This window comes from Perognathus longimembris, chromosome 6 (assembly GCF_023159225.1).
Source record: "Perognathus longimembris pacificus isolate PPM17 chromosome 6, ASM2315922v1, whole genome shotgun sequence".
NCBI classification, from domain to species: Eukaryota; Metazoa; Chordata; class Mammalia; order Rodentia; family Heteromyidae; genus Perognathus; species Perognathus longimembris.
The window spans coordinates 74,804,417-74,826,218 of record NC_063166.1 but is presented as its reverse complement, the minus strand read 5'-3'; the positions used below and the strand labels follow the sequence as shown (position 1 = coordinate 74,826,218).

The following is a 21,802-nucleotide window of genomic DNA, read 5'->3' as shown; positions in this document are numbered from 1 at the left end:
GCATTCCACTGAGTCACGCAGCACCAGGACTTTTACTCCCGAACAATCCCAGACATGGCAGGCCTGGGCTCTGCTCAAAGATAGGGCTTTCTGCTTTTTTGGAAGATCTTGAGAAGGTGAGGGAGAGGTGTAGGGTGTGTGTAAAGGGCTTATCCCACCTGTCCTGGGGCCTTTGCACATGCTCTTCTCTCCCTTCCAAATGCCCTTTCAAGTTTCCAGGCAGGGTTACTATCTTAATAATGTCCCTATTATTGCATCTGAAAGCTTTGCTTACTAGCTTCCCTTTTACATCATACTCCTTTAAATAAAGGGAGTTGCAGGCATTACAGACTCTACTAAGGTACAAAAATAAGAATAATACTAATGCTAGCTGAGAACATAGCAAACTTCAACATCTGAATGGCTCCATAACCTTAGTATAGTTTATTCCTTCTTAAAGTTCAAGAGGTCTATTCCTAATGAGTGGATGATGGTCCCCACTGTAGCCATGGGTGTTCTTTTGCGGTGGCACTGTCTACTCCTTAGGCTTTTGAAATCCTGACCCATTCAGTTGGGCATGGGAAAGGGAACAGATAAGCAGTTTCATGTGTAGGCGGATCACCTAGGGATCTTGATAAAGTGTAGGCTTAGGCTCAGCAGCCTTGAGTGGGGCTGAGATTCTCATTTCCTATGAAATCTCAGATGGTGCTGAGGCTGCTGGCCCAAGGATAAAGAACGGAGGAGGGTATTGTGGGTGGGGAGGCCTGGCAGTGCTGTGTGTCACGCCCTTGCCCTGTTGACTCAACTTGGCAGAGCGCAGGCTTGGATGTGGGTGAGGAGCCTCATGGGAGGCAGAAGGAAGAGAACCAGGCACACTTTGCTTCTTAGGGATGAAGAACCTACTAATGATCATGGGAGCGTGCTCTGTTGCCTGGACTGGCCTCAAACCACTGCCTCCTTAAGTCGCTATTAATCTCTAAGTAAAATTGAATGTCCTCTAGCTCCATCTGAAACATTTTAAATGGAATAAAGTCTAAGCAAGGCACATGTTATGAGCGTGACTGTACGTTCTTAGCAAGTACTGCTGCTCATTTCCCATTCCCCTGGAACACCTTGCAGTTTTTCCTTACATCCTCTGGTGCTTGCTGCTCACTGGGACATGGTCTACTTCGATATGCTTTTCTTTTAGTATGTGTTCTCGGCGTGATGGCAAGATCATGTAGAATCTGTTGGAAAATGGTCCCTCCTGTACTGTGGAAGTTCTTTCGACCTATATCAGAAAAGCCCAAGCTTGTGCAAGATTATGGTTCCTCGCATTCTACCCACAGAGGATGCCATTAGTGAACTTCTTGAGTTTTTATGCTATACTTTCTTCAAGAGCTTCTGGCTGTAATGTGTCTTCTCTATGCACTGACTCTCTACTTTATAAGGTAGTTCCTGCACCTTTCCCTCACTCTATTACTAAAGTATATGGTAAGCAGGGACTTGTAGCTCTAACTGCCAGAACTCTGGCCCCCCTAGATACAGAGAGGAGGCACAGCTACCCCAGAGTCAGCCAACTCCTCTCTCCTAGGGTGCCTGGGTCTCTACCCCTCTGGCCACTGTTTTCTCATTGTGATTGATTTTCATTTTTTCTCTCCCTTTGTCTCTTCTTCCCACCCCCTTGGCGGTCTTCAGGGTCCTTCATGATGGTGAACAGCTCTGGGAGGGCCTCTGGCCAGAAAGCCCACCTTCTCCTGCCCACCCTGAAAGAAAACGACACCCACTGCATCGATTTCCATTACTATTTCTCCAGTCGTGACCGCTCCAGCCCTGGGGCCTTGAACGTCTACGTGAAAGTGAACGGTGGGCCCCAGGGAAACCCAGTATGGAACGTATCCGGGGTCGTCACCGAGGGCTGGGTGAAGGCAGAGCTCGCCATCAGCACCTTCTGGCCACATTTCTATCAGGTACAGCATTTTCCCATGGCTTGGTGTGTTAAGTAACCGTGTCTGTGTGGCCCTCAGCGAATAGACGTGGAGAGACCTTCACTTAGGCATCCGTCATTCGATTCACGTTTTCTAGAATTCTCCATGGAGGCAGAAGTGACTCAACACAGCACCTGCCTATCTGCAGGTCAGGGTCTTGAGGAGAAGTCTGATGTGTGAATATGCAGTTACAGCACAGTGGAAGGCATGTGGGCCCCCAGGGTGCTGGTGGTTCCCTGGGGTGGGGAGGATGCTGAAGGAAGGAAGACGCAGAAGCCTTCTGTAACTTCAATGCTTACAACAGTAACGAGGGAGCCATGAGAACCGTCCCAATTTTCAGATGAAGAGATCGAGGCTTTGAGAGATGAGGCTGCTTGTCGGGGATTTGCTGTTTGGTGGGGAAGGCAAGGAGAATGGCTTCTGACAGGAGATGATAGCTAGGCTGAGTGTTGAGTGGGGAATGAAGTGAGCAGGAAAAGGCAGGGGGGAGGCATGGGTGCTGCAGGGGATAGCGTGTGCGTTGGTGGGTGGCGGGGCGGGGGGAGGCGAGTGAGGGAATGTGGGGAAGGTGATGTGCAGAGAGAGAGGAGTCTCGGGGTAGGGAGCAGATCATAAGGGGTCTGAGTGCCAGGCTAACAAGATAGAACTCATGGTGGAGTCTAGCACACTGAAAGGCGAACCATCAATGGAGAAGGGCTGTTCTTCCCAACACACCTGACTCATTCTATACCAATACATGTACAAACTACCATAAAATATATGTCAAGGCCATGCCACACGTCTGGGTCCATTTTAAAGCATCAATTTTACTTTCTTAGTTTTCACACTATGGACTCATATCTGACAGCATGCAGAGGGGTGAATAGGCCACACATGTGCAGAGAGTAAGAATTTTCTTTTCCCTCCCTCCCTCCCTCCGTCCCTCCTTCCCTCCCTCCCTTCTTTCCTCCTTCCCTCCCTCCTTTCCTCCCTCCCTCCCTTCCTTCCTCTCCTCCCTCCTTTCCTTCCTCCTTCCCTCCTTCCCTCCCTCCCTCCTTTCCTCCCTCCCTCCCTCCCCTCCCTTCAACACTTCCTTCCCTCCCTCTCTTTCTCTCTTCCTTTCCCTCCCCCTGCTTCTTGCCAGTCTTGAGGCTTGAACTCAGAACCTGAGTGTTTTCCCCATGATTTTGTACTCAACACTAGCTCTCTACCACTTGAGTCACGGCTCCACATCCACCTTTTGGATGGTTCATTAGAGATAAAACTCACACAGACTTTCTTGCCCAGGCTGGCTTCAGTTTGTGATCCTCAGATCTCATCCTCCCAAGTAACTAGGATATGGCCCTAAGCAACTGATGCCTGGCTGACAGACATTTCTTAAACAATATTTAGGTTAAACTACTTCTGTAGCAGAGAAGCTACCTGTTTTAAGTGTGAAGTCTGGTGATTTTAATAAAGGTGCAGTGATTTAGTAAAGGTTCTGATGACTTCTAGAACATTTTTTTAATCATCACATTAAACTCTTAATACACACTTGCGATGAATCCCCACTACTACTGTTGAAAGGTTTTAAGGAAGAGGAATTATATCGGGGAAATCTCTCTTGGGTGTGAAGCAGAAGATGGACTGAGGTTGGCGAGGAAGGGGCTGAGGCTGCTTCGGTGCCTCCAGTTCCTGTGCCTGGTACAGTCAGTCCATCAACTGTCAGGGGCCCATCTCTCTACCACGGTCCCTTGCTGATTTTACATGAGAAAGGTCCTCCAAGCTTTCCTTCTTTCTCCTTTGCCTTGGCAAGTAGAAGCCAGAATTGCATCCGCAACAACCTCCCTTACGTAGTCTAGATGTTGGCCATATCTGCTCCCATTTTATTCTCAATGGCTTGTGTTTTATTTTTAGAATAATTGTACTGTCCTCCCTCATCCATTTGAGAAAATGGACAAGGAGGAGGATGGGAATAATAGTGAGGGGAGGAAATGATGGTGCTGACCGTTTCTCCACAGTTTATCATGTTCCAGGCACAGTACAAACTATTCTTTCAGAAATGCAGATGTGGGTTGGGCTCAGCCCAGCCTTGTGGCAGTCAGGGTGCCCTGGGCTCATTTTGTACCAGGGGATGTGTCCACTTCCTCCATTAGAGGAACAATATATTATCAACAAAAGTGGCCCCAAACTGACTCCATTGATTTTTAACCTGTATTTCACCTACACTGGCAGATGTCTTATCCTGGCTCTTTGGAGAGAAATACCTTTGTCCTCGTTATTTCTATGTCTTTTCCTTTGGTGCAGAAGATTTTAACTGTATGAGAAGCCACAAATCTTAATCTGACACTCATCCTATCAGACATGCCAGAATTGAGAACATTGGCTTGCCTGATGTGCTTTCTAACCCAGCCAGTATACTCTGCAGAAGCAGCACCCCACAGGCAAGTGTGCCAATACCCCAAGGCAAAACTTACACAAATTAACAAGAAGTGGATAAATGAAGACGGTAAACAGGGTCAGACTAACCCAGGTCAGTTTTGTTTGTTTGTTTGTTTTCTGTTATTTTTTTTTTGCCACCAAATCCTTTATATAAGATCCATGTGTATTAATTTGGTTAGAATGTTTTGGATTTCTAAATTGCATGAAGGTGTGTGTGTGTGTGTGTGTGTGTGTGTGTGTGTGTGTGTACCAATAATGGGGCTTTCTTGATCTCAAAGGCTGGGTGATGTTACTTAGCTATTTTGCCCACGGCTGGCACTCTACTACTTGAGCAACAACTCCACTTCCAGTTTTGTTTTCAGTACTTAACTGGAAATAAGGGTCTCACAGACTTTCTTTCTGCTGCTGGCTTTGAACCTTGATCCTCACATCTCAGTCTTCTGGGTAGCTAGAATTAGAAGTGTGAGCCAACAGTGCCCAGCGTTAGGCCATATTAGGCCATGTTGCATGAATGCATGGAGGTAACATTCTTGCCTGTACATTCTAAGAAGAATTCCCACTGCTTTTTGCCTAAGGTCTTTTGTAGTGAAGGGTGGTATGGTTATGATCACGGTATTTGAGAACAACTGCATAATGTTTCCCCTTAGAGGGACAGAGTTATCCAAGTGAGGTTTTCCAAGGAGTTAGGGGGAATCCTGGGTTTTGGTATTTAATTAAGGCATCCACTTGAATTTTGATGGTGACCTCTTTTTAGCATGTGACATTCTGGAGTGGAGGTAGCATTGTAGAGTTAGATGGCCCTTATCTTGGTTTACCTGAACTAGATTTTGGATGATGGCTCCCGTCTTGCTGAATTTGTTGAGAACATGCATTTTTATCACATACTCCAGTTTGCATGATAAATTAGCTAGTCTCCTTACCCATAGGGATTTCTAGAATGTGTATCAGCTTGGATGGTTTGGGCTCATCTCATTTTCTGTAGAGGATCGTACAGACTATATTTTTAGTTTCTTTGGGGCCTTAAAGTCTCAAGGGTGAGTGCTCAATTCTACCCTTGTACAGCCATAGATCTTACACAAATGGATAGACAGAGCTACATTCCAATAAAACTTTATGTACAACAAAGGGTGGTGATTCAGATTTGGCTTTCAGGTTGGCTAATCCCTGATGTGGGTGATAAAACTGAGGCCAAAGGATGGGTAATGAAGGCCAAGAGATGCAGCAAATCACTGGCAAAGCTGGAATCAGAACCTAAATGCCCTGGTCATTTCACTGTCTCCACTGTATCGCTGAGCATAAAGCCTTAAGCTCATGGATTCTCCTGCTGAGGCCTTAGGGTTTCAATTAAAAAAAAGGGGGGAGGGGCTGGGGATATGGCCTAGTGGCAAGAGTGCTTGCCTCTTATACATGAAGCCCTAGGTTTGATTCCTCAGCACCACATATATAGAAAATGGCCAGAAGTGGTGCTGTGGCTCACGTGGCAGAGTGCTAGCCTTGAGCAAAAAGAAGCCAGGGACAGTGCTCAGGCCCCGAGTTCAAGGCCCAGGACTGGCAACAAATAAACAAACAAAAAAAACAGGATGTGCATACATGTGTTCAGGGTGAGGTGAGAGGTTGGAGTGCAATGAATAGGAAACCGGATCTAGAAAAGGGCCTGTCCCACAAGTCACCATGTTCAGTGACAAGGTTTGAAGAAATAAAGGATATTGAGCTCCCGGCGTTCCAGCCCTGTGGTAGGCCTATTGCCTCTCATTTGTCTGCACAGCAGCCCCCTGTGTAGGCAACTGCATGTCCTGTCTTCTAGAGGAGGAACATTACTGGTAAATTGAAGTGTGATCTCACATTGCTGCCTGGGTCCTCTGGCTCCAAGCGTGATGCCCTGTGTTTAGGGAAACTAGCTTGTCTGTTCTGAGAACCCTCTGCTCTCTTGCTGGGTAATGTGGGCTGTTTCCTGCCATCAGTTGGAATCATGGCTCACTCACTTGTAAAATAGAAGGAGGAAAGGCACAATAAAGGGTCCTGTGGATTAAAATAGCCAAGACGCAAAGCATCATGTTGGGCATGGAGTGGGCCTCAGTAATTGCCAGGAGGAAGGAAGGGAGGGAGGGAAGGTAAGAGGAAAGGAGGGAGGGAGAAAGAAAGGAAAGGGAGAAGAAGTATTTTTTAAAACCGATCTGCACTGTTGTTTGGCCTGTCCCAGCACCTCTGGTGGCAGCCCTCTGGTAAGCGCCTCCGCTGGGAGGCTTTCCTGATATCTAGAATGTTGACCACCCCCTTATCATTATATTCCATCTTCCCTGAGCTCTGTGGTGACCAAGCTCTTATATCTTGGGAGCAGCAGTTTGAAAAAGATGTGTGTTGTAAACTAGCACACAGCCACCAGTGTGGACACACAGAAAAAGATATACTTTTGTGTCGAGCATCCACAGAATCCCAGACTCAAATATACACACATGTGCACACACAGGTATGGGGGTAAGGAAAGGGAACATCTCAGGAGACTCAAAGATAAGAGCAAAATGGGTATAAAAAGTCTACCAACCTTTAGCCAAGCCCTAGTGGCTCATGCCTATAATCCAAGCTACTGAAGAGGCTGAGATCAGGGGATCTTGGTTTGAAGGTAGACTATGTAGGCCAACTTGGGAGATTATCTCAATTTAACCTGTAAAAATCCAGAAGTGGAGGTATGGATCAAGTGGTAGAATGCCAGCCATGAACAAAAAACAAGTGACAGAGGAAGTTCCTGAGTTCAAGCCCTAGTCCTAGTTCACATATTTAAAACAACCATCCAAACAACCGAAAACAACCAAAAAAATAACAAAAGATATCCCCAAACCTCAATTTCTAGTCCAACATTTATTTTCTGTAGAATAAATATAATTTTGTTTTCGGCATTTCTGTGCTTCAGACCTGATGGTTTATGTATTCATTTTCTAAAGTCATATTTCACAGTCCTAAAATTGACTTTAGCTTGTAATAAACACACATTTCGTCTTTCTTATTAGTGGCTTTGCTGGCACCAGGCCTTCAGCAAGGCCCTAGATGAAAAAGTTTGTCCGCCTCCTTTCAGCGAAGCCAGGTTGATTAAATGCCTGGGAAAAGCCATGTGCTTCTGATCACTGTCTCTTTGTGAATGATGTTACTTCTATTTCAGATTCTTAATGGTTCTGAATTTTTCTGTCCCCAAGATTTTAAAACAATGTAACATTTTTGGGGGCAGTGATAAGAGAGAATGATAGAAAGAGTGATATTGATCAAGATACAGTGTACTCATAAATTGGCTTGTGGTAAAACTAAAGATAATTTTTTTAAAATTATATAAAAATAAATGACAAAATGTAACTTTTCAGGAACTTCGCAGCTACCTCTTTGCTCTACTGCTCGTCAGCTATATGGGTTGAATGACCTAGATTCAGCACTCAGAGCCGCTACGTAGACCCCTGCAATGAAGGACTTGCTTGCTATGGATCCCACTGGCCTCGACACCATGTTCTCTTCTCAGGAATGCCCTTGGCATTTGGCGTTCTCCAGCAGTGGTCATCACAAGGAGGGGCTAATGCTCACTTTGTAACTCCACCCCAACCCCATCCTCCCCTGGCCCATTCTTTTCTACCACACAGCCCATCTTCCTGTGGTACAAGCCATTGTGAACTGGTGTGGGGTTGTCTTCATTTTACTCTAAGAAATCCTTCCCCATGAAAATGTACAAGATCCTTTCCCTAAGAGGAGTTGTGATACGCCATCGTTTTTCTGTTTTCCTTTAAGGAAATGTTTGCAGCCCCTTGAATTTGTTTCATGACATGTTCTCTGCACATGGATTATGGAAGATGAAGGCAAGAACTGGGCACTGGTGACTCAGGCCTGTCATCCTAGCTGCTCAGGAGGCTGAGATCTGAGGAGTTAGGTTAGACTCTGGCCTAGGTAGGAAATAACTGTGAGATTCTTATCTCCAATTAACCAGCAAAAAGCTGGAAGTATAGCTGTGGCTCAGGTGTTAGAGTGCTAGCCTTTAGAGTAAAATAGACAAGCAAGAGTGTGAGGCTCTGAGTTCAAGCCTCAGTACTTGTAACACACACACACACACACACACATACACACACACACACGTACAACAAAAATGATGAAAGCAACACAGCAGTCTCTTAAGCCCTCTCCTCCAAACATATGCACAACTTGATCTTTTGAGGGAGTGGATGTGAACATGTGTAGCCTCTCTTGGGAGGGCACTTCCTGGCATAGTCTGATACACAGGGCTTAAGCTAGTCTCCCCAGGGCCGGCATCAGGAAGTTTCGAATGGGGTTTCAGGGTGGGCCATGGGTAGTTGATGGTAGGTCCTTGTATCAGCCTTGGACTTAAACAATGTTCCTCAGCGATACTGGGATTCCCGGCCCAGGCTTTCTGCTCTTGAATTCAGCGTCTCTGTTTCCAGAAACTGTCAGGAACGCTACTCAGTGCACTTCAGGCTTCTACCCAACTTCTCCTACCTGCCATCCAGGAAACCTAGAGATTAGGAACATAGCCCCCCAAACCTCTCTGCTCAGTACTCCAACTCTTCTCCCATTTTCTGACTTCTTTCCTTTTATTCCTTGGCTTGTGTATTTTCATGAATGTAGTTGGCCAATAGATGACTATTTTCTGTCTCTCCAGAACTCTTAGACTGGTCTTCCTTCCCATTTCTAAGGTAGCTTCTCCCTGTCTCCTGCAATACTTAAGACAATCTGCGTTCACAGATTTAGTACCATTCCTACTTTTGCCTTTGTGAATTTCCTGCCGGAATCATTTGCCAGCTTTGCTCTTGGAGCGCTTATTCATGTCTGTTGCTGATTGACAACACAGAGGCTGCATACACTTCTTTTAGCTGGCATATAGATTACAAGTATTGTTCTCAGCTTGTCACTCGACTTTCCATTTTGCTTCAGACTTTTGTGCACATACAAAACGCACTCTGACATCACAGCTATTAGGAAGTTATACAATAGTATAACTTTTAAGGGTTTTTTTTTTGAAGACTGTCTTTATTTTCTAGTTTTAGTGAACTTGCTTAGGAAATGTTGAAACTCAAATCTCTACAATTCTCTTCTTTGAAGGATTTATTGACATTGCACTTGTGACCTAGTTTATGATTATTTTATAAACCTATGAGCACCTGAGCAGATATTTCACTATCTCTTCACATTAGCATAAACTTAGTAAGTGTATTATGTGTGTATAGGTACGTGTGTATAGGTGTGTGTGTGTGTGTGTGTGTGTGTGTGTGTGTGTGTGAAGGTACACAGATACTCGACATCTTTGCTTTTTTTTTTATATGATTTCATTCTAAAATATGGGTTAAAGCCTTCAAATACTGTGGGCTTTTTCTTTTCATTTTTTTCCCTTTTAAGTCTTTTGATTAGTAGATTCTGTAAGTGACTATTTCAGTCCACTTAGTGATTCTTATTTTTTCTTTTTGGTTAAAATCCTTAGAGACATTCACATTATTACATTATTTTTAACAACGACTGCTTTCTGTTTATTTCCCTTTCTTTATAATGTCTTTGTTCAGCTTGTTATTTTTAAGGTTACTGAGTCATTCTGTTTTAGGTGTTTATCTTACAGCATGCAATTAGACTTTGATTATTTAGACAGTCTCGGAGCTTTTCCGTGTTTTAACCCATTTATATTTATTGTCAAAACAGAAATATTTTTTCCTTATTTTTGTCATTTCTTCTAATTACACAGTGTGAATGCTTTCATGCTATTTCTTTTTAAATGTATCTACTTTATATGTTCTATGTTATTTTTTTCCCCTCTTGGCCATTGTTTTTGGTTTCCTTTGAATTGTTTCTTTATAGAAAATTGTTTCTGTCAGTTTCCCCTTCTGCAGGAGGAGGGGGCTGTCAAGCCATTCTTTCTGCAAGCTTTCCCCACTGGCGGCACAATTCCATTTGCTCATTCGTTCTGACCTCCCTGCTATGTTAGCAGACTACTTTTTCAGAAGGGTCCTTGAGTTGGGGCAGCTGACCCATCTGGTGAAATGGTCATCTCCAATCACGTTACCTGAGCTCGCCGTGACCATGTCACTCATAAACCTACCCCTCAGGAAGGTTGATCTTCACCGCCATTGATGCCTTCCCCACCAGGGCTGACAGAGCTGATGGAATTCTGAGCTTCACTGACATTGACCCTGGAACCCACTGACCTGTATCACTTGAGCCACAGAAGGAAAGAAAACTTTCCACATAGAGGTTTTCTAGTTGTCTCTTTACCAATCTTACAGTCTACCCAGAAGCTTGAGCTGCGGAGTCAAAGACAGGAGGAGAAAGAGTCCATTTTGGAGGCTGTCATGGGAAATGACACTGATTTCTGACTGGTTATGATCTGCTTTAAAAGCTTATTATTGCCAGGTGCTGGTACCTCACGCCTGTAATCCTAGCTACTCAGGAGGCTGAGATCTGAGGATCACTATTCAAAGCCTGTCCAAGCAGGAAAGTCTATGAGACTCTCCAATTACCCATTAGAAAACAGGACCTGCCACTGTAGCTCAAGTGGTAGAGTGCTAGCCTTGAGAAAAAGAGCTAACCCAATAAAAGATGTCATTCCAGCAAGAAAAGGAGTATAAATAGGAATGTGATTCAGACTGGCCTAGATAAAACAGGAGACCCTATCTCAAAAATAAGATAAAGGAAAAAGGGCTAGGAACATAAGTCAAGGGATAGAGTACTAGCCCAAAAAACACAGGGCCCTGAGTTCAAACACTAGTACTGGCATGAGGAAAGAAAACCAAGAAGAATAAATAAAATGTAGTGTGTATGTAGGGAAATTAGGTCAAGGTTACTGGCGTTTCTTACAGAGAAGAGACTGTGGTTAGTGTGGGTACAAATTAGGTCTAGGTGAGAATTTAGAAGTGTTTTTGCCCTCTTGGTTATGTGACCTCTGTTGGGGTTGAATGAGTAGATGACAAAAGAGAGGACCTCCTCTGGGATTGGATGGGCCAATGAGAAGAGATGTCATCTCTGCTGGGATGTGCAAAATGCAGAAGTTGAGGCCCTGAGTTCAAGCCCCAGTACCGGCACACATACTTACATATACAAAAATCAGGACATTAGGAAGTATTTCTTTCCTGTGATTCATTTGGAGTCACAAAGAGAAAGGTGCAGATTGAGGCCCTGGGCTATGTTGAGGTTGTTTTCCTTACATCCAAGTATTATTTAAAATGTTCCACATGGCCAACCCCTGTGGGTAGTAACCAGAGTGTGGCCTTTTGCCTTGCTTTGGAAATCCAAGCCGACTGCCAGCATGCCGATACGAGTGCTTTGGTTGGTTGTGACCCAAGGGGGGGCTGGGCAGCTTTCTACAGTGAATGCTCACCACTGCTTCCGCGACACTGATTTCTGCCCTGTGCTCTGTGTATTGCAGGTGATATTTGAATCCGTCTCTTTGAAGGGTCATCCTGGGTACATCGCGGTGGACGAGGTCCGGGTCCTTGCTCATCCATGCAGTAAGTCTGTCTCCTTCTTCCAATCCAGCTTTGTGCTGTACTAAAGTGGATAGTCAGAAGCTGCAACTTCCTTATTCATTCAGCTCACACCTCTCTCTCTTTCTCTCTTTCTCTCTCTCTCTCTCTCTCTCTCTCTCTCTCTCTCTCTCAATGCTTCAAAAATGCTTACGTACCCAATGCAATCAGTCCTGAATAAATCCATAATTTTGCCAGCCTGTTCAACAGGCTTTACCTCCAGGAGTTTGCACACACACACACACACACACACACACACACACACACACACACACTTGCCCAAGTGCGGGGGGGAGGGGGGAGGAGGGTGGTGAACATCTTCATCTGAAATCTCTCCATTATTAAGGGAGTCTAAAGTCCTGATTGTTTATTAGTGGGATTCAGACTGCTGAAGTGGGAGAATTAGAGGGCCTTGGATAGAATCTTGTGCAATTGTCTTTTAAAAAGAAAAGGTAAAGAGAAGAACACCACCAAAACACTGAGCAAATTAGCACACTGTTCACTCACAGGGAAAAGTACCCCAAAGCTATTAATTCTTTAAAAATTAATTTTAAATACACTCCTCAGCTCCATGTAGGCGAAGGGAGAGATTTCTTCCTGGTGGTTAGTACTTATGGCGCAGTGTCAAGAGTCCTTCAAGACATACCGCTCCTTTGTGCCCATCCACTTGCCCCCTCTTTGCAGCGTTTAGTTGAAGACACTTAAGTGGATGTGCACAGAAGAGAAATACAGCTCCTGCCAAATCAAAGAACGGCCAGAATCCTGGGCGCAGGTAGCTGTGTGATAGCATCATCTCTTGAGGCCTTTAACTGCAGGACTGGATTTAAAAAGTTATGCCCAAGGATGATGGCAGGTCTTAGAAGGACATTGTGTTGCTTTAAGTGAGATGATACTTCGTACTTCGGCAACAAAAAGGCCTTCAAATACCACTTTCTTCCCTCTTCCCACCATGATACCACCATGCTCTACCCTCATGGCCTTCTCGTATTTATTTTCTCTGAAGGAATTTGGGACAATCTCCAAACAATATTTGGGGGATGCTGGCTTTCTTGGATATCTATTCCATTCAGGCATGCCTGGGCAATGTCTGTGGAGCCAGACCTTCTATTGAGAAGATTCTAGAAATTCCCAGCACTGCAGGGTTGATATGGCAGGCATGCCAATAAAGGCTCGTTACCGGATTGAATATTCTCCACCTTTGACTCCTGATGTCAGTGGTGTCCCCTGTTTATTAGAAAATCATTTGTGTCCTAAGAGCCCTCAGTGATGTCAGGGAAAGTTTCCATAGCACAGTTTTCAGTGTTTTAGGGTTGGAATGGACTTCAACTCAGGAGCCTAGCACAGGCTAGGAAAGAAATACACCACTTGAGCCCCACCTCCACCCATTTATGCTTTCTTTTTTGTGATCATGTCTCATATTCCTTCCCCCTGCCCCCCGACTGGCTTCAGACTGTGATCCTCCTACATCCCCAGCTCCCAAGTATTTGGGATTACAAGTGTGCACTACACTGCCAGGCCTCTTAGTTTTCCTCATGAAGCATGCTCATCTGAGTTCCTGATTCTCATCCAGTGTTTGATGCTTAGACTTGATCTTTCTAGTGGTTGACACAAGATTCTTTCTAGCAGAATGAAGCTTGGCGTGCTTGCCCGGGTGTTCATCTCCGCCATCATATCTGGCTCTGACACTTATCTCTTAGTACAAGTTCTGTCTTAGCTTCGACCACGATCCATCATTTGCCATCACAGGCAAATACTTCCTTCTCTCTGATTAAGCTCCATGGTAGAGAATTTTCTGGAGGGCATTCGGATACCTTTCCACCACCGAGGCCTCAGAGCTCTTTTAGAATTCTCCCTCCATGGGGGCTGCTGTGAATTTAGGATTCTCTTGACTGCTTTCCCCTCCCGGTCCCGCTGAGACATAGGGATGGCATGGTTATAGAACTGCTGAGAGCTAGTTACCCAGCCAATGGGCCGTGAGCCATCACTCAGGAGGACGTGACCAGGGCTTTCTGCCTGTGTGAGGCGCTTTGGCTGAGCTCAGCCTCAGTGCTTAGCCAGCTTCAGCATAGACAGTGGCTGGAATGGGGAAAACCCCATTTAAACATATGCAAACACTGGCAGTGGCCATAGTCATCTGGGGGGTATTTCTATAGCTCACACACTCAATCATACATAGCCTAGCATTTTATGCATTCTTTCTTTCAACAAGTAAATGGAGCTGTGTGTTAAGAGCTTTCCTGGGCATCGTGAATTCTTAAGTGAGTAAAGAACGCTCAGTCTTTGTCTTCATGGTGTTTACTTAACAGGACGGCCAGGGAGAAGTAAGGTATTTTCTTTTTTTTTTTGCCAGTCCTGGGGCTTGGACTCAGGGCTTGAGCCCTGTCCCTGGCTTCTTTTTGCTCAAAGCTAGCACTCTACCACTTGAGCCACAGTGCCACTTCTGGCTTTTTCTATATATGTGGTGCTGGGGAATCGAACCCAGGGCTTCATGTATGTGAGGCTAGCACTCTACCACTAGGCCATATTCCCAACCCCCAAGGTATTTTTTTAAAAGCAACTAATATTAAAGAAGTAATAAATGATTTCAGAGAGGAATAAGTACTAATCAATAAGTACTAAGATGTATTTAGCAGTGGGTACTGTCGGTATAATAAGCATGAGTGAGGGCTCCTTAGGTAGTAGTGAGGGAGGATGTGTTTGAAGATGTTATTCTGATCTGGGACTTGAATCCTTGAATCGTAGGAAGGAGTTGACTGTGTGAAGATTTGGGAGAGAGAATGTTCTAGACAGGAAAAAAAAAAAGTTCAAGGGGCTTGGAATGAGAGCTGCCTGAGCTCCTGAACAGGTGGAACATGCCAGAAAGCGGTCTCTGAGCTGGGGTCTGTCACAGGCAGTTTAGATGTTAACCTGGGGGGGGGGCGGGGCTGGGAAACAGTACTGTAGGGGATGTGTGCTCAGGACTGGTGGGGCCTCAGTCACCAAAGGCTCACTTCACACTGTTCTGGAAAATGAACTGGAAGGCCCTAATAAGGTCAGGAGACCCAAGAGCAAGAACATTCTAGAACCATGCAAGACATGGTGATGGCCAGACCAGCGCAGTAGAGAGTCATCCATTCATCAACCCAAGAGTGTTTACTGGGCTCATGCTTAGTGCCAGGTACTGGGCTGAGTTTATGGAGTGTGCAAGGCAGATTCCATTCTCATAGACTTCCACTGGGGGGGGGGCGGGAAGCAGTCAGGCACTTCTGTGAATCACAGCAGAGTGTGCATTACAGGGTGAAGACTGACATCTTTCTTTGCATCTTTCTTTTAAGCAACCTTGTGCATCTTCTTACAGTTGTTCAAGCGAGAAGTCCAAGGTCAGACTGTTGCCTAACTTGGTTTTTCACAGACCACACCCCAGGGCTGGCATATGGTCATATGTGCATTATTCTTTGTCTGTCTAGATTTTCAAGTTTCTTTATCTTGAATAGTCATTATCTGCATGAGCCTCAGTTACGTAGGTTTTTATAAATCCTAGCAAATGGATGACCAGCCGTTTCCCTTCCCCTCTCCTCCCTTCCCCACATTTCTTCTTCCTATAACAACATCAATCCGGTTAGATTAGGGCCGCATTTTAACGTAGTCCCTCTTTTTAAGGTTCTAGTTCCAAATACTGAAATGCCTGGGGACAGACCTTCAGTTTAGGGGGATGGACCCAGTTCAGTTCACAAGAATGGCCGCATGGTCATCACTGTGAGGAGGACAGAATGTGGAAATGGCAGGTGGTGGCTGGAGTAGACACCCAGGAGGGCACTGGGGATAACTGGTCTTACTGATGGCTCAGATTGAAAAAAGGAGGGGGATCAAAATGTCACTCTCAAATGGCTGGCTGAAGCGAGGTGGTGAAAATCTGCAGAGAACTGAGCATGTGTGATAAACGCATTCCCTCCCCTGCCCGCCCACCCCCCAATGCTATAACCTGCAACAAACTGAGCATGCGTGTTGTAATCCTTGTTATATATACACACACATTCTGGGCCTGCAGCAAACTGAGCATGCGTGTTGCAGATCCCTGCTATACACACACACATGCTGAGCCTGGGCTACCCAAAGGGCCTTCACATCACACAACCCGCAGCCACTTCTGCAACTGTTCTCTATGCTGTAAGTACTTTCCAGGCCTCCTAGGCTCAGAATTAACATATTTATGACTTGCCTCGTCGACTGTTAAAAAATTTAACTATGTTAAAAAATATGGGTTTCCATTATGTCCTCAAGCAGTTTAATTCTCTACTTCTGTCCTTCAGCATGTTTTCCGTTAACATGGGACTCGAGTTCAGTAATAACTGATTCCATAAGTTAGTCCGAAACTTCCAGAAAAGCGGGACCCGGGTATGCCCTGCATGCCCTGACACTGAAGTTCTGCCTTTAAACGTGTCTCACAATGCTCCAAAATGGTGATTGAAGTCGGTGAAATACCATCTGAAGCTTCTTGTCTATATTTTATAGCCCATCTAGCACTTTTTTTTTTTCGGTCATTCAAAAAACTATTTGGGCCCTTGTTACCACGTACTGCTGTTCTTCAGTATTTGTCATTATCAGGGCCACTGCAGTTATAAGGATGTATGCTAAATGTCAACATGATTTTCCACTAGGCTTCAAACTTTCCAACTCCTCAATTGACTTTTAGAATTTCTTTAAACCTACTTTTTTTTTAAAAGCCCGTCACAAACTTATGGGGCCGTGTCCCCGAGCACACAGAGCATCTACAACATGTTTCTAATGTATGTCATGAGTGTTTCTCTCCAATTGTGTGGGCTCCTACTGAGCATTGTCAGGCTTAAAGAGCGAGATAAAGGGCACAACAATACGTCTTTAGATGCTGCGCTGACATCTTCAGGAGCTTAAATGTCACCAACATTGAGGCATTTTGCCCCAACTGCACAGCCAGTTTGCTCTTAGCCCCATTCAGCAGGGTTCCATTTTGGAAGGAGCTGAGCCTCAGTGGAGGGAGTGAATGGTGGGGCAGGGGGAGGGGGAGTTTAAAATCATAAGCTGGTATTGGGCCTAGGTTCCGAGGTCAGCCGTGTTTGGCTAAAGATTGGTGCATTAAGGTGAGCGAAATAAATTCTCTCCCAGAGTTTCAGGGGCTGGGGTGAGGCTGTAGTCAAGGAGAGCTTGTTTGGCTGAAGAGGAAGATGGAGTTAGGGGATGAACAAAGGAAGTCAAGGAGGCCAGGAATCCAGACCAGAGGACCAAACAGGTTCCTCTTATAAGGAGGATCCTCAGAGAAAGAGAATATCAGTGGTGATCCAGGGCCTCGTAGAGCAGAAATGAGAGTGAGGACCTGCAGAGAGAATGCTGAGTGGGAAGAGGGTGGCATGGTGGGTTCCTGTGGTCCAGGGCCTGCTCTCCCTTGATTCTCATGCCATAGTATATAGGAATGTTACTGTGTTTCTGGAGATCCATGTGGGCAAGACTGAGCCATGGGGATTGACCCAGATAACTTACATAAGAATATATATCAGAGACCACAGGCTTGATAGAAACTGCCTACCGATGGGGTTTGAATATATTCAACCAAGATTTTAGGTGTGACATTTTTGCCTAAAATCTGGACTTCTTACTTCCCTGATGAAATCAGATGATCGACAATCCTTAGCAAAACCCTCTTCCCTATGACCAGAGTTTAGTCAACTAAGAACCCTTCTCCCATCTGCTGTCCTTGACAGCAGCCCCTTTCTGTGGGGTTCCAGATACCCATGCCCACACTACTTCCTGTTGCCTTCCCAGTGTTGAGGTTGGTTTTCAAATGCCAGTTATAATAGTGCTCGCCTTGTTACTTTCCTTATACAAGAAAAAAATTCTTTTCTAAGCCTCTATCAGAAGTAGGGAAATCAAAAGACAGGGCAAGGCTTTTGATTTACAAGTGAACTGCTTTATTAACTCACTTAACTGGCGGGTTCCTGTAGACATATGGGTTTCATATCTCCACTGTAAGTCACAGCATTTTGCCTGAATATTAACCAGAGACCAGGAGACATCTGAATTCTGAATCTATAAGGGAGGGAGCAGAGGACTTGAAGACTACAGAATCAAGACAAAAGGTCTGTTGCTAGCCAGATGCTGGTGTCTTGTGCTTGTAATCCTGGCTACTCAGGAGACTGAGATCTGAGGATTGTGGTTCAAAGCCAGCCCAGGCAAGAAAGTCTCTGAGATTCTTGTCTCCAATGAACCACCAGAAAACCAGAAGTAGTGCTGTGTATCAAAGTGGTAGAGCACTAGCCTTGAGCAAAAAGACCTCAGGGACAGCACCCCAGGCCCAGAGTTCAAGCCCCGCAACCGACAAAAGACCAAAAAAAAGTCTGTTGCTGTGAAAGGAGATAAGGAGAGAAGCCAGAAACAAGCAAGGGACCACTGACTTAGAGAAGATCCATCTCTCATTGGTCCTTGCCCAGTGTCTCTGAGGGCAGCAAAGAGCAGCTCTTTTTAGAACTCAATACAGAGCTTCCAGCCTGAGTCAAAACTCAGCCCTCCTTCCTACCCAGATCTGATGCTCTCTTCTCCTTTAAACCTGTGGTATACACAGACTTATAAGGTTTGCTCTATTCCCCCTTGAAGAATTGACTTGAACTGATAGTTCCAAAAATAACTTGACAAAATTATACAGGAGAGCCCAAAAGGAAACAATTTCAGGCAATCAAAGCAGCATGATGTTTGTCAGGCTAGCTAATAAGCAGGGGGGGAGATCTGAAACTCTGAGAAACTCACCAGAGATGGTCTTGTCTGAACCTTAGACCTCCGATGCCATGCTAGCTGCAGGGCCCTTGAAGGTAGCAAGCCAGGCTCTGAGCCGCAGTCATTAGTTTAAAAAAAAAAAAAAAGAGAGAAGGCGTCTATTTTCTCACAGCCAGTGTCTCTGATCAAGCCAAGGTTCTTGGCTTCCGCAGATCCTTTACAGGTGGTGATACAGTTTGGTAGAGATGAGAGTTCAAAGTGTGAAGCCCCTAGGGAAAGACTGCAAGGGAAGGGATCACTTCTCAAATATTGGGGAGCAAGTAGAGGAACCTGGAGAGACAGCTCAGCCTTGCCTGAGAGCCCTTTCCTCAGGCCCCTAAGGTTTATCTGATGACAGCATCTTCTTTCCCAATGCCCAGGATGCAAGAGAATGAGCGAGGTAACAGCCAAAGTTAGGACTAAAATAGAACTGGACTGAATTCTTTTCTCATCTCCCACCGAAGCTCTCTAGCTTTGAGAACAGTGTACTTGTTGCTTGCTGGTTTTCCCCTAGCAAGGAAATGATACCAGCATCTGCTAAACAGGGAAGCCATGAAATTAAATTAGATAGAACACCCAGAGCATTTATCATCAGGTCTGACATGGGAGGACTTTTCAATGACATCGTTGTTCCTTCTTGTCTCTCTGCACCCTTGTCTCTCTCAGGAAAGATGGCCAGAGGCCCTGGTGGATTCCTTTCATCTTCTTAGAACTCTTTTGTTTGGTCTCATTCCAGGGAGCAGCTTTAATACCCAGTTCTGAAACATTTTGTTAATAGTGGCAGGAGTCCTCTAATGTGCTCAATGAAGAAACTCATTTGTCTAATCATCACCTATCAGTGGATGGAAATCTAATATTGTGATATTGGAGGGCTTCTATAGAGGAGACCCAGTCTCCACAAATAAGGGAGGTGAATTCAAGTTCTCCAACTAAAAACATGTGCTAGCCAGCCGCTAGTGGCTCATGCCTGCTGTAATCCTAGATACTCACGAGGCTGAGGTTTCAGGATGGAGGTTTAAAGCCAGTAGTTCAAGTGGATAAATCCAAGAAATTCCTCTCTCCAATTAATCAACCAAAAGTCAGTCCTAGAGGAGTGGCTCAAGTGGTAGAGCACCAACTTTAAGTGCAAAAGCCAAGCAAAAGTACAGGGAATTAAGTTCAAGGCCCAGTTGTAGCACCTTTTAAGAAATAAAAGAAAAACAAAACAAAACCACTGATGCAACATTTGCTGAAAACGATCAGCATGGAACCTATCATTCACAGGTACCATGTTTTCATTTGAAAGTTCTGTTCCCTGTCACTCCTGTTTCTGGAAGCTAACACTGTACACTCTGGGCCTTTGTGCACAGATGCAAGTTTCTGGAACTCTCTGTACCTCTATTCCTTTCTGAACCTGGGAGATAGGGCCACCACCTCTGCCTTGGTGCAGTGATGATTGCTGGAAGACACCACACATAGCTCCTGTCACATAGAAGCACTCCATGAAGGACAACTCTAGCATTCTCCTCCTCCCTTTAGTCAGGGACAGCAGCAGCATCAAGGCCAAGGCAAGGTGTCAGACCCAAGTACTTCGTGATAGTGTTCTGTGTTTGTTTGTGAAGGCTGCAAGAAAGCCCAGTGGTGAATCCTTCCCCTCCCATTTTTCTTCTTCCCAGTATTGGGTTCCATGGTTTTACCTGGCCAGTCAGGATGACACTCAGTGTAATGAGCGTCATTGCACAATAGCTAGGAACAAGGGTGCTGAGCGTCCCAGAGACCTGGATTCTTGTCTTGGCTCTCCCACTCTCTGGGTGTCTAACTGCGTCACACAGTGCCACTTCAGAACCTTCATCTTCTCAACAGGTAACTAGGGACAGCACCTGCCTTGTGGGTTTTGTGAGGCTCTAGTAAGATAGATGGTATATGTGCACTCACAGAACGGCCCTGATTCAGTACATGATCCATCACCTCTTCCCTAAGCCCAGGCTATTCCCAAGTAGTCTACCCTACCCAGTATCCCCTTGCCTTCCATTCCCAGTAGGGAAACAGTGCAGGCTGTGGAATCTGTCCTCATATGCCCTTTGGTTTCTGTCTTAGGAAAAGCGCCTCATTTCCTACGACTCCAAAACGTTGAGGTGAATGTGGGACAGAATGCCACATTTCAGTGCATCGCCGGAGGGAAGTGGTCTCAGCATGACAAACTGTGGCTCCAGGTAAGAAGAGCAGAAGCTCCTGCTCACACTCCTTACTCCTTCCTAGAAGAAAGTACTATTCTGTGATGAAGGATTTGGTGGGTAAGAGAGAATGTGCGTGTGTGTGCATGCATATGTGTGTTCATGCATGTGTGTTTGTGTGTGTTGGGGGGGGTGAGTATGCACTCCAGCACTGAGGCTTGAACCCAGAGACTCTTATTCATATTTTTTAGCTTGTTTGTTCAAGGTTGGTATTCCACCATGTGAGCCACACCTCCACTTGTGCTTTTTACTGGTTAATTGGAGATGAGTCCCTCCAATTTGTTTGCTTGGGAAGGCTTTGAACCTTAATCCTTATATCTCAGTCTCCTGAGTAGTTAGGATTACAGACGTGAGTCACTGATGCCTGGCTTAGGAAGCGACATTTTTGAACTACCTTTGCACCTTGGATGGTTGCTCTCCAAGCCGTGATTTTGTTAAATCCTAACTACAATTCTGTTACATTGGCATTGGTGTAACTACTTTATAGATGGAGAAATGGTTGGTCGATAAGAATTCCAGGTCTAAGGTTTGTGACCATTGCTTTCCCTAACTCCTTTCAAAGAAGCTTTGTCTTTTAAATATAGATTACCAGAGCTAAAGATCTGCATATGTAACATTATAAAATCCTGACTAAAAGGTTCATGGATATCTAGGTAAAAAACAGTCACTTTTATCTTGGAATAGGTTACTAAAATGAATAATCTTTTCTTTTCTCTGGCTAAATGGACTCAGAATAGCATATCTGACCAGTGTTTCAGCTTGGGTATGTTTTTCTGTCATTTCTGCTTGTTGGTGTTATTTTCCAATGAAACAAGAAAACTTGGCTTTGGTCAGAGAGTGGAGGCAGGGGTGGACACAGGGCTAGAACACAGTGTGATGGTGCTAGAATATTCTTCTCCTAGGAGCACAAAGGCCAATCCCTTCCCTTCCCTTCCCATCCCTTCCCTTCCCTTCCCTTCCTTCCCTCCCCGCTTTTATAAAAATATTTGTG

The 21,802-nt window shown here is 45.1% G+C and overlaps 1 protein-coding gene across 1 annotated transcript in view; it reads left to right on the top strand.

Moving 5' to 3' along the window:
• Ptprt (protein tyrosine phosphatase receptor type T) overlaps positions 1 to 21,802 on the top strand; it is a 688,872-nt gene that overhangs the window by 61,256 nt on the left and 605,814 nt on the right. Inside the window, exons 3-5 of the mRNA XM_048349408.1 lie at positions 1,657 to 1,928; positions 11,743 to 11,824; positions 20,675 to 20,790. Of these exons, the coding sequence (XP_048205365.1) occupies positions 1,657 to 1,928; positions 11,743 to 11,824; positions 20,675 to 20,790 (470 nt within the window). The remainder of the gene's footprint in view (positions 1 to 1,656; positions 1,929 to 11,742; positions 11,825 to 20,674; positions 20,791 to 21,802) is intronic.